Below are 14099 nucleotides of genomic sequence, written 5' to 3' on the forward strand. Positions count from 1 at the left end.
CTACAATTTCACCCAATATATTTAGGAATATGACAAATTTAACGAGCATGTACGTATTATAGACTTACCGTAACGATTGTCAACAACAATAAAAACGTTAAGAAATGATTAGAAATGTCCAGATTTCACTTTTTTCTTTACAACTTTCTTTCCTGTAGTATCGCTATGTTCGGTACAGTCATTCAATGTTTCCCTTTACACGGAAACTCCTAGAATAAACTACGGATTGGAGCATACACATACCAAGAATTTTATACCCATTTCGATCAGGCAAAGCTGGCCTAAGATGTTTTCACAAGGTCCCTCACATTGCCTTCCAGGTATTTTTTCGTTTTTGGATTTGATTTTGTTAAGCATTTCTGATAGAAAAAAAAATAAAATAAAGCGCTGACAAATACTCTGATAGTGTTGATACTGTATCGAAATAAACAATTTTGGTAATCTGGGGCCTGGGTTTCGAAAGTATCACAAGATATGTTATAAGATATATATTAGGACAAGTTTAATGATCAACTTATCACAATCATATGATAAAGTTATCAAAGATACCAGGATCATAGTTGAATACGCCAGACGCGCGTTTCGTCTTCATAAGACTCATCAGTGACGCTCAGATCAAAATAGTTATAAAGCCAAACAAGTACAAAGTTGAAGAGCATTCAGGACCCAAAAAGTTGTGCCAAATACGACTACGGTCCTTTACTCCTGATGTAAATCAAAGCTGTCTTAAGATAGTCATTACTATGTTGATCTTATGACTCATAAGTGAACGTATATTGTGTTTCTTTTTTAAGAAATAATAAAAAAATGATAAAAATAAATATAAGGAACCTCATTATTATTACCATTCTTCTCGAATATTTGATTTTTATTATATAATATTTGAAATGCAATTATATATGAAATGTAATTAACACTTTCTTTAAATTTAGTTTGTTTAAATATTTAATCTTGAACTCCGCGTTCATATATACTCAAACATTAATTGTTATTTTATTGTGAATATTTTTAAGATTCGATTCATCGAGTACCTGCTAAACTTAATTCCCGTGCAAATACAATAGTAGTACTATATAAAGAAAGAAATAATATGTATAATACAAATATATAAGATTATAAGTAAGAAAGGGAGTCTAACGTTTAAGTCGCAGGAAATTCAAATTTGAATTGACGAAGTGGAGATGAACAAATCTTTACTATTTAACCGATTGAGCAACACAACTGTTACTTTTATTGTAGTTTTTATGAAATTATACAATGAAAGTAATTAAAATTTTAGTTTTAGTTATAAGACAATCATATGCCATGTCGCAAGGATTCTTAAGTTTACGACACAAATTATGACCCATCGTAACTTGTGATACTTGTGAAAACATTTCTAACGACTACGACATGTCATAAGACCATCATAGTCTTTGTCATAAAAGACTTTTGAAAACGAGGGTCTTGATGTTTGTGTTATTCGAATTTTATAACCAAGAGAAATAGGAAGAATGAAATAACATTGGTATAAATATTTCACTTTTTTAGAAACTTGGGTGGCAACCAATTGTTGTGTTGTGGAATAATCGACTTCTTTAAATGGAGAGCACACCAAACCAAATTAACTGATTTTGCAGGAAAATGCCAATATTTGAATATGACTAGATTTCTTAACGCGTTTAACATTTCGGAATGTCCGATTACAGGTAAGATTTTTAATGTATATATAAGAATCAAAATTGGGAATAAGTTGCCAGATCTGAACATAGAAATCCTGAAATCTGGTCATGTACATACCCATGTACACATGATATAGGCACATTTCCCATAATCAAAACTGTATGAAATTCATTGTTTTTTACTCGGCCTTGAAAAAAAATCTTGTTTCAGGGTATGGTTTCCTGTTTCAAAAAGAGCTACAGTGGCTTCAAATAAGTTTTCAATTTTCACTGCCATCAAAACAAAAAGGATGTCTTCCCTCAAAACAAGTATAGTTAATCTAATTTTTAAAATGATTTTAATCAATCAACCTGTTTTAATTGAAAGCTTATAAACTATTTTTTACAATCAAATACAAACAAAATAATACTTTTTTTATACGAAACTGTTTATAGCACCCAATATAATTGACTTCCACAGGTACGTTTAAAGACTACAAAACCCATCCTATGCAACACATTTCTAAAACACAATTGCAACTGACAAACGACCGGAGACAACAGAGAAAGTCGACGTAAAAAAAATTCATCCAATGTCCACTATGTTAATGGGAACTACAAACGTATATTCTTAATCGACGAAAGTCATAATCAAATATTCAAGTAGACGTACCAGAAATTAAGTAACAACTCAGGAGTCGGTTTCACAAAACAAATATTAAAATTAAGTATACTGAATTGTTCATGACCTACGATTAATCTTAGTCCAAAGTTTATTTTATGAAACCGACTCCTGGTTCTTCTAAGACATTTTAAGAACTTTGAATGTTTCTTTTTGAAACCTGTTAAAAATATGAATTAAACTATGATTAAAAAATTTAAATAAAATGATGGTTAAAGTATATTTCCTCGCAGATATGACATATATTGCAAGGTTTTACAAATGTATGTAAAGTCTTTTCTTTTGGTATTTACATTTCCTTAGTTGATGGTCAATGGGGCTCGTGGACAACAACATCATGTTCAGTGACATGCGGTAATGGAATTAAACATCGAAATAGAACTTGCAACAATCCCTCACCTTCTGACGGCGGCAAACTTTGTCAAGGTGCTGACAACGAATCGATAGATTGTAAATTAGGAGATTGTTCAGGTAATTTTTTCTTGAATTGTGAAGAATCAAATTTTCAAATTCGTCATCCTCTTCTTTAAAATGTTTATTTTGTTGTTATGAAGCGATAAATACTTTTTGATAATCAAATGAAAGAGATCCAATATTAATTTGACAATCCAACGAATCAATAGTACATGACATCTGTAAATAGTTTACATATTATCGAATAGCAACAAACAAATACATTTCGTGTTAATACATTTTTTAATTCATCCTCAAATTTGCTTTTTAGTTCAGAAAGAAACATTCCATTTGTATTTATACTAAATTGGTGTGCTTTTAAACAATTTTTCCTTGAGAAACATTGCATATACCAGTATAAAATTGAGAATGGAAATGGGAATGTGTCAAAGAGACAACAATCCGACCAAAAAACAGACAACAGTCGAGGGCCACCATTAAGTAATGTCTTTTAATAGTTGATTTCCGATGTTCACGATATTTTTGTTTCTTTTCCCGATACGAGATTATTAAAATTGATATTCATTGATATAACGGCTATTGATAATTTTAACACAAAAAAACACAAGTCATAGGTGTGGTTTCAATGCAGTTGGAATAATATGCATTTGGTCCAATTATATCTTAAAATTTGGTACGTATCATGGAGGTTGGTACAGGTATTTGTTTTATATTAGTATATTTGCATCTCAATCATATATTTTCATTGTTCACTTTGAGATTTATTATAATTTTTTTATAGAACATTATTAACTAATACGTTTGTTTATCTGCCTATCTACTGGAACACATGAAATTAACCCCGGATTTTGGTGGGTTTTGTGTAGCAGATTTTCCGTATATTCCTTATAAATGGACTTAGTTTTCTTCCAGATAACTTTAACAACAGTTAAAGTTAGAAAAAAAAACATTCATTAGATTCATAAACCATCCGGGAATTTTACCAAACTTGAACAGAAACTTCTTACAATCAAAAGATAGTATTTTGAGGAAAATTTTAAATATTTGTTTACCAATTTGTGTTGAGCCTGCGACTTACAGTAAAAGTAGGCGAGACACTGGGTTCCGCGGAACCCTTACATTTTTTTTTTTTTTTTTTTTTTTACCACAATGTTAAGTTAATTGATTAGAGTATCCACAACAAAACTACTACACTGGCTAACGCAAAAAAAAATGTCAATAACAGCAAAATGTATGTCTCATTTGTGTCCGTCATCAATGCGTTCATGATTTTCGTCAATATATTCCGAATATGTAATAAATTCATTTGTCACTATAACGTATTGAGATAAGAAGACTCATTTTGTTTCTAGCTGTACTGAAACATTAATGTGTATTTCTAAAACTATTGACCGTTTCTAAAATATGTAAGAATTTCCTCGTTTGGTTCTGTGGGTTTAGGTGAGCATGATAAACTCCCATGCAAAAGCTGAAGTGCAAGATCCCTACCTGATCAAATCATAAACTTTAAAATTTGTATTTGCTGATTCTCTGCTATGCAAGACGTATGTAAAAAAAAATCTGTTTACTTTTTATTTATCATAGTTGATGGACATTGGGGCCCGTGGTCGTCTGTTACATGTTCTGTTACCTGTGGTAAAGGACTAGGAATACGGAAAAGACGATGTGACAACCCTCCTTCTTCTGGGGATGGAAATGGTTGTTTTGGTTGTGATATTGAGAAAAAACTATGTTCCTTGGAAAAATGTCACAGTAAGTAATGGCCTGTTTACGTAGGTTGTGTGTTTCTTAGATTTGAATACATGTATTCAAGAAATATTTTGTCGATGATTACATGTTGTTCAATTAAAATGAAGTAGGAGATACATTTTGGTGCGTATTTGCCCTGTGAATCACAGATTATAAAAAGTTGTATGAAACCAATTATAGTCACACTTTATATAAAAGAAAAATGAAAACAACACTTGATTAATAACACACGTCCAATGCGCTTATCTGGATTTACTTTCATCAGGAACTCTTCTAGTAACGATTGTGCTTTACATTTTTTCTTGGCATTTACTGGTCTATGTATTGCGTAATTGTTATATTTAACTGAATAAACCTGCCATGTAATAGCTGTACAAATTTATAACCCATGAAACGCAAAACAACAAACCTTCTTCAAAGTATGTAATTCAACATTTAAATTTTGCTAATAACTTATATACCTGAACATAAGGGCTACTTTTCTAAAAATCATACCTTCTCTTTTTTCTAATCTATATTTGCTGCAGTGAAAGGAAGTCATAGATGTAATTTGAATTGTGCACATATATCACGGTCCTTGCAGCAATCGGGTGTTCATTTGTGGAACAGGGTAGAGTGGGTGGCACATATTCGCCCCGGACACATTTTCGCCGTTTTTGCTATTTTTTTCTGTAAAAATTCTGTGCCTTTACCCAATACTTGCCTAAATAGATGGTAAAGGCTGTTTGTAATGTTCGAACTGTTGATATTCCTCTTTACCCAATTTTCAAGGTTATTCGCACATATAAAGAATTTTGCAGGTGTTTTTAAACGATTTTGGCAATCATGTAAGATTTATATGGCAATTATGCGTAGTCTTAAAGTAAATATTTGTGAGAAAAATCGTATAGGAATGATCTCTGAAGCTAATTCATGTAATTGCAAACATTCGTTTTCATAATATACCAGGATAATGAGGATGGTCATATCATAAATTGTGGCGAAAATCTGTCCCCCATGGTACACAAACAACTTGATTTTAGATTTTTAGAACAATTAATCAATATTTTGAAGATAATTCCTTTATCAACATTTGTTTCATTTAGTAAAACTTCTCAAACCTACATAAAAAGTTCCAAAAGAGGGACGGAAGATACCAAACGGATAGTCAAACTCATAAATCTAAAACAAACTGACAACGCCATGGCTAAAAATGAAAAAGACAAGCATACAAACAATAGTACACATGACACAACATAGAAAACTAAAGAATAAACAACACGACCCCCTCCAAAAACTAGGGGTGATCTCAGGTGCTCCGGAAGGGTAAGCAGATCCTGCTCCACATGTGGCACCCGTCGTGTTGCTTATGTTGCTTATTCCAAATATTCGAATGTAGGTCGGATGTAAGTGGAAATGAACGAATTATGCGGCGAATATGGGTCACTTACTCTACTGATTCTGTATAAAAAAAATAACTTTATGAATACAGCAATATTTACTGAAGTCGCTTTACGAAGGCATAGGAACGAAATATTGCTCACTGGATCTTAAAACGTCAAGGTTGATATGTGCAATGACTTCTGTGGAAGAAAATTTCCGCAAACGATTCCTGTGAGAAAAAAGTTATGCATGACAGTAATAGTTTTGTCGTAGTATTTTCGAATAATAATAGTTGGTTGAATTATATATATATTATTTATTGATTATTTATGTATATGTATAGTTTCATATAAAATAATAATCTATTTTATTATTGTGTTACATATAAATGCTTCCAAATTCTATTTTTCAGAATCGTGCAATAACGCAGGCAAAAACAGTAAATCAGGTTAATATTATTTATATTAATTATATACAATATTTGTAAAACGTTGCCTTTTTAGTCAGCAATTGATTTGAAAGAACATTATTTACGTATTTTTTTTAATTTTCTAAAATATCAAAAGAAACAAATAAAAATAGATACGAAATAAATTATGGACATAAGTCTCATAACATTCATTTTCTAATATATCTTACATTAAACAAAAATATCATGCATTTAAATACTTGTTGGATTCTAAAGGTTGTAAACAAATTGTCATTTTCGATGCCATTAAAAACATTGGAACTTTAAAGACATACTAGTACATCTTTAGCATATTCCTCTTATAGTTGATGTGTTTCCCGCGGTTTAAGTTTGTAACCCGGATTTGTTTTCTCTCAATCGATTTATGACTTTCGAACAGCGGTATACTACTGTTGCCTTTATTTGTTTGATAAACGAAAGAATGTTAAATTTATGAAAAAGGAGCTGGATGATACCAACGGGACATTCTTAATTCATAAGACAAAGAACAACTGACAACGCCATCGCAAAACCGAAAGAAAAACAACATCTGTAGAAATGAATCATGCGTATTTATATCATTAGCCACAACGAATGAAAACTTATCATCTTGTTCTTCATCTTGTTCTAACACGTCTGTTATGTTTTGAAATTTTTTTAAAGGAAAAATCATCTTAAATTAGATAAAAATAATATTTTTATTTTAACCCATTTATTCATTGATTGAAGAATAAAGGTTTGCATGCAAGACATACGATTTGAATGTCATTTTAAAGCGTCGGCTAAAAAATCATGTATTTACTGTTAATTCTAACATTTGGTCAAGTTTAAGGATTATATGTACCGATGGTATGGTTTGGCAAATGTTTTGGGGGTCGGACAAGAGATATTCACCAATCAGCTATTGTATGATGAGGGATTACTTTAGCATGAGTAACATACGGATGTCAATGGAAAAGCAGGAAATGCCAATCATTCCAAAGCATTTAATATAGAATTGAGAATGGAAACGGGAAATGTGTCTAAGTCACAACAACCCCACCAAAGATCAGTAAACAGTCAAAGGCCACCAATGGGTCTTCAATGCAGCGAAAATATTCCGCACCCGGAGACGGGCTTCGGCTGGTCCCTTAACAATAATGTATACTATAGTTCATCGAAATGGACGTCACACAAAATTCCGAAACATATGAATGAACAAAAATTTAAAAAAAAAACATACAAAACTAACAAAGGCCACAGGTTCCTGACTAGGGACAGGCACAAAAAGGCGGCGGGGTTAAACATGTTTTGTGAGATTCAACCCTCCCCCTATACCTTTAGCCAAATTGAATGAGGAATAAACAATCACACAGCAATACGCACAGTAAAACTCAGTTTAAAAGAAGCCCGAGTCCGATATTAGAATAGGTAACAGAATAAACTAAGAAAAGGAGAGGCGAAAGAAAGAAACCAAAGGGACATTCAAACTCATAAGTAGAATAAAACTGACATTGCCATGGCTGAAAAAGAAAAGGATAAACAGATAAACAGATAAACAATAGTAGTACACAAAACACAAAATTGAAAATCAGTCAAGTAAATGTCTGTTTAAAGGTTTGGATTGCTTTTTGAATGACTACATTTTTGTGCTTTGTATAGAATATTACTATAAAAGATGGGATGTGAAATGCCAGAACGTATGTCTGCACGTTGATTTATATTTACGACGAATGATGTCCTTGTACCGATGATAAAATTTAGTAAAAGTTTTGACAAATTTTGATATCGAAACCCTGGTGTAATAATTTGTCAATAAATAAGGGATTTCTTTGATTAAAATCAAATACGTTGTTACATACATGACCGAATCGAACAGGTTGAGATATATATACATCATAAAAAGGTGCCTATGGAAGGTCACCTTCTTAAATTGGATAATTAACAACAGGTATTTGAAAATCATCTCTGTTATCGTATATTTTTGTAGAAACGCGCGTCTGGCGTATAAAATTATAATCCTGGTACTTTTGATAACTATTTGTATTAAGCTTCCCGTAAAAGATATAGATATCAAGATCCAGGAAAGGGCAGTGTTCATTGTTAGTATTACTTTTATCTAAAGTCAGTTCAACATTAGTCCATCCTCTATTTTCGGAATGGTTTGCATGGTTCGATCCGTAGTTTTCTGTTCGGTGTTTTTCTAACTATTGTTTGTATTTTTTTTTTTCGTTTTTGATTTGACCAAGGTGTTGTCAATTTTCTTCGACTTGTGGTTTGTGTTTGTACATTTGTGTCTTCATCCTCTTTTTTTAAGCATTAAGAATTTTGAATCTTCTAATGATTATTTGTGAGTGATTAAAACGCATTAATTGGTTACAAAATAATATGCATTATGATTATTGGCATTTATTTTATTAATATAAACAAAATCATGCACAAGACAGCAATAACTCTATAAAAATGACGGTTATAAATATAATTTTCCAACTTTCTATTTTCTGTAGATAGGGAATGGAAGAAAGCAAGAAGATCTAAAATGATATCTAACCACAGATTTATGAAGAATAGTATGCAGTAAAAATAAACCTGAGGAACGATGAAATTATGTTTCACATGAGGCTGTCAGGATAAATTTCAACTGTTTTTTTGTTTTTTTGTTTTACCGTTTATCATTTGAAAGGGTTGCACATGAGATTGTAGGGATACATGTAAATCATATATTACTTTGAGGGATTTCACATGAGGTAGGGGTGAAATTCAACTGTTTTTTGTTTCTCATATATCATTTTAAAGGGTTTCACATGATCTTGTAGGATAAATGAAAAGTGGCTTTTGTTTCTCATATCATGTATATCACTTTGACGGATTTCACATGAGATTGTAGGGATAATTGTAAAATAAAATATGATTTTTGTTTCTCATATATCACTTTGAGGGATTTCATATGATCTTGTAGGTATAAATAAAAACTGGTTTTTGTTTATCATATATCACTTTGAGGGATTTCACATGAGGTCGTAGGGATAAATTTAAAAAATACTGATTTTTGATTCCCATATATATCACTTTGAGGGATTTCACATGATCGTGTTGGTATAAAAGTGAACTGGTTTTTGTTTTTCGTAATTCATTTAGAGGGGTTTCACATGAGGCTGTAGAGATAAATGTCGACTGGGTTTTTTTTCCTGATAAATCACTTTGAGGGATTTTTACACAAGGTTGTAGGGATAAATGTCAACTGGTTTTTGTTTCTCATATATCATTTGGAGGGTTTCACGTGAGGCTTTAAGGATAAATGTAAACTGGTTTTCGGTTCTTGAGGCGGTAAGGATAAATGTCAACTGGTTTTTGTTTCTTATATACCACTTCAAGGCTGTAGGGATAAATATAAACTGGTTTGTGTTTCTCACATTTCACCTTGAAGGACGTTCTATTGGCTATCCTTTAAAATTACATTCATATATCTGCTGTGTGTTATTTTTCCAATGACAATATTACATTTAAAAAAAAAATTGTTGTAAAGTATCTTTCTGGTAGCTTTGGAATACATAAATATATTTTTATTCAGCTTAAAATGTTTTATCTGTGGGCAATATTTCACTTTTCATATTTCACTTTGAAGGATGTTCTATTTGCTGTCCTTTAGAATTACTTTTATATATTTGTTGTGTGTTGTTTTTTCCAAAAACAATATTATATTTTTTTTTAAATGTGGTTGAGTATCCTTCTGATGGCTTTCGCATACATACATATATTTTCATTCAGCTTAAAAGTTTTATCTGTGCACAATATTTGTCAGATTTTTTGAGGATACATTGTGGAAATATGAAGTGACATCAGGTGACATTGATTTCCGTGTGAATATGAAGTGGCACCTGGTGACATTGGTTTCCGTGTGAATATGAAGTGGCACCTGATGACATTGGTTTCTGTGTGAATATTAAGTGGCACCTGATGACATTGATTTCCGTGGAATAGAAGTGGAACTTGATGACATTGATTTCCGTGAAATAGACGTGGCACTTTATGACATTGATTTCCGTGTGAATATGACGTGGCACTTGATGACATTGATTTACGCGTGAACATTAAGTGGTATTTGATGACATTGATTTCTGTGCAAATATGAAGTGGCACCGTGGGAATCATTTAATTGATTTTCTCAATAAATCTTGATGATAATTTTAATATTTTGTAGTTTTCTCCTTTTTTAGATAATTACTTCAAAATAGTTTAAAAAAACAACAATGAATAATCTGACAACAGCTATCACTATCACAACATATACTTTATACATAACGCTATATTAAACAGGTCGTATACTGAATATATAAACACTGTTAGTTACATACCATATGCTGATTTTCACATTTAAACCATAAACTACATAAATGGCATCACAGGCAGGTAAACGGACAGAAAGTCACAGGACAAAAAGTCACAAATAATTTGTTGACAATTGTTTGAATATATAAGAGAAAGATCTTGAAATATTTTCTTTTTATTACATCTCTTCATTTTAAAGTTTAGGAAATTGTTCATAAACCTTGATAAATGAAAATTTATTAAATTATAATCATGCAAAACGATATATTTCTTGGCACCATGAAGCCATTTAGGTACCAAGCCACTTTGACATTTTGTTTTCATAACAATTATTTGATCATTATTGATATTTATTGAATAAATTTTAATTACAAAGTTGCTTTATATATAATAGTTAAAGAAAAAGAAAAAAAATAATTTAAAATTAGTGTTTTCTTGTACAAAGAAAATATTCTAAAAACTGAATTGTGACTTTTTGTCCTGTGACTTTCTGTCTTACGTTCCACCAGCATACATGGACTATATAACGCAATCACCAACATACCATATACAAACTATATTTAAACTAGTTACAATATAGGGACAACACAACGCCATAACCAACACACCACTGAACTACTGTATAACATCATTTATTAAATATACAAAAGTGGAATGATAATACCATTTTCTGTTTTTATTCCGATGCGAAACATCCATATTTCACGGATATTTCATGCATCATGAGCCTGCTTGCTCACCGTGCGCATTTTTTTCATAATAATTCCTGGTAAATGATATATGTATGTTTGAAATAGTATTTAGAAAAAAAAAGCAATAAGTCCAAATTACGTGAATTTAAAAGACATACAGAATGTTGTTTGACCGAGCGCTGTATGCTTGAAAATAAAAGCGTCAAATAAGACATGACAACCATGTAATCTACCCAGGTTCGTGTGCATATTTGGCAAAATAGTTCAGAATGAAGGGCAAATAAAATAAAGAATATAGAAAAATAATAGGCACAACAAAAATTGTAAAGAGAATAACGGGGTACTGAAATGAAAAGAATAGATAATAATAGTCAGAGAATATTAAAACAACAGAATTTATATCTAAAAATTGAAGAATAAATAAATGATGGACCCGGCCCCCCCAAAAAGGAACAAAAACAAGACCCGTTTTTTTACATTCGGAACACTTCTGAATTGTTTATTTCAATTGACGCTTAACCTATTTTGGTAATTACCAGTTCTGGTTTTGGTTATTTAGGGATTTCCTTAATATAAATGGTAAACCAAATCGGTAAATTGGTTTACCTAAGCACGGCTGGTAATCTACACACGCAGAACATTTGGTTCTGCAATGAAAACCGTGAGAGGATTTTCCGGTTGTGCTTGAGTGGAGCAATTGTCACCGCTTCGAAAGGTATATACATTTCTAAATCGCAATTTTCTTATTCGACTGATCAAAATATTGAAAATCGGAGAATGCTATGCTGTGGTGAATACTTGAACGAAGAGATACATGTATTATTTTCTGTTGTACGTGGAGTTGAACTCCTACAAAATCAGTTGCCGCACGAGAATTTGCCTAAAAAAGTGACATTTAAATTTTAAAATGGTTCTAATTTACAGACCCTCAAGTTCAAATTTACTTTTTTTCGGTCAATGGGTATGAATGTCGTTTTGGGCGGCGTGTACGCTGTCCGGTGTTGATCGACATCTAAATAAATCTAAAAACCTCATATTTTCATTATGACATGCGTGAGGGGATCGGTTCTGATTGAGGACATCGTGAATGCGTGAGGGGACGTGAAATCATAATATTATATCCAAACTATGAGTCTTTGAAAGTTGCCTAAATGTGGTCAGATTGTTCATGAAAAAACACATTTATGTGCATGAACAAAATTAATGAGATAGAATTTTAAATACATTGTGGGAAGATAGGTTTTACGAACAATAAAAGGAAAAATTTTGTCAACGATTTGTTTCTAGCTACAAATAAAAGTTGAAAAATTTTATATCAGCCCAGTATATATTCTTTACGAAAAGAGTTAACTCCCCTTGTATTGCGTATTTTTAAAGAAATGGATTTTTGATATTTGTTGGAATATTTTGAATGATACAATACATCACAAAGTTTTCTGTATAAGAATAAACAGTCTATCCAATTCATTGCAAATATGTCTCCAATAAAGGCAGCAGTAGTAAACCGTTGTCGAAATTCATAAATTGATTGAGAAAAAACAAATTCGGACTACAAACTAAAACTGATCGAGGGAAACACATCAAATATAAGAGGAAAACTACGACACAACTGCAACACAAAATTAAACTTTAACACACACAGAAACGAATTAAAATTTAACAATGGCCATTTTCCTGACTTGGCACAGGACATTTTAAGAAAAAATTGTGGGATGAACCCGGTTTTGTGGTATGCCAAACCTCCCGCTTCTACGGCAATGGTAAATATATCATTTAAAGACAACATTACATGACAGGACTACTATACAAATAAATGATAGAACATACAGGACAGAGAAACACTCCAATTATAGCTAACAAAAGGTACCAGGTTTAAAAAACACTTGTACGTCAGACGCGTCTTTCGTCCACACAAGGCTTACCAGTGACGCTCAGATGAAAAAAGTTCGAAAGCCAAGACAAGTACATTGAGGACCAAAAGTTCCAAAACGTTGTGCCTAATACGGCTAGGGTTTCTGCCTGGAATAAGAACATCCTTGTTATTTCGAATAATTCATAATTTTGCAACCAGTGATGTTTTATAAAATGACTATATAATAGATATACATGATAAAATCGAAGTGGTGACTAACTACACAATAAAAACGGATACATAAAACTACTTAAACCAGCAAATAAAAAATCACAGCCGAGTTAGCCAAAACCATAAACGCACAAAGTGACGTAATATATGAATTTCTTAAAACAATATCCCAAAAATAGGATAGACGGAATTCAGGATTAGATTTGCAATACTGATATAACATTTATCCATAACAATGAAAATTACAATATTAATTAATATCAAATTGTGGTAGTAAACTATACCGATTATTTGCACAAATCCACGAATTTCGACACATATTTGAAATTTATTGGTTAGACTTTATTTATTCATAAAAAGAAAACATGGTCATTTATTGTTATTTCAAAATTCTATCTCATTATTTTTATTTATGCACACATTTTTTTTTCATAAACAATCTAACCATATTAAGGCAACTTTCAACGACTGATAGCTTGTATATAAAGATATGATTTCAAGTCCCCTCACGCATTCACAATGTCCTCAATCAGAACGGTGTCTTCCCGATTGTCCCACTTTTTGAAATTACAGGTAAAAAGGTAGTGAAATTTTGTGGGACAATCGGGAAGAGTTGTGTGGGACAATTGGGAAGTTTATTTGTTGGACAATCGGGAATGGTTTTGATTGGGATTAATCTGTTTTTATAGTGTTCAGTAGGTAATTACAGGTAACAAATAAT

At 31.7% G+C, this 14099-nt stretch overlaps 1 protein-coding gene across 1 annotated transcript; it reads left to right on the forward strand.

Moving 5' to 3' along the window:
* Positions 1-3418: 3418 nt before the first annotated feature.
* Positions 3419-9525, forward strand: LOC134699065 (properdin-like). Its single transcript, XM_063560751.1, has 4 exons — positions 3419-3434; positions 4321-4488; positions 6260-6295; positions 8782-9525. Exons 1-4 carry the CDS (start codon positions 3419-3421, stop codon positions 8853-8855), a joined length of 294 nt encoding a protein of 97 aa, XP_063416821.1. The 3' UTR covers positions 8856-9525.
* The last annotated feature ends 4574 nt before the right edge of the window (positions 9526-14099 follow it).

Source organism: Mytilus trossulus, unplaced genomic scaffold (assembly GCF_036588685.1).
Source record: "Mytilus trossulus isolate FHL-02 unplaced genomic scaffold, PNRI_Mtr1.1.1.hap1 h1tg000024l__unscaffolded, whole genome shotgun sequence".
In the NCBI taxonomy this organism is placed as follows: Eukaryota; Metazoa; Mollusca; class Bivalvia; order Mytilida; family Mytilidae; genus Mytilus; species Mytilus trossulus.

Coding starts and splice junctions, on each gene's coding strand:
- LOC134699065 (XM_063560751.1), top strand. Junction 4,489..6,259: donor TTCCTTGGAAAAATGTCACA/GTAAGTAATGGC, acceptor TCTATTTTTCAG/AATCGTGCAATAACGCAGGC. Junction 6,296..8,781: donor AGGCAAAAACAGTAAATCAG/GTTAATATTATT, acceptor TATTTTCTGTAG/ATAGGGAATGGAAGAAAGCA.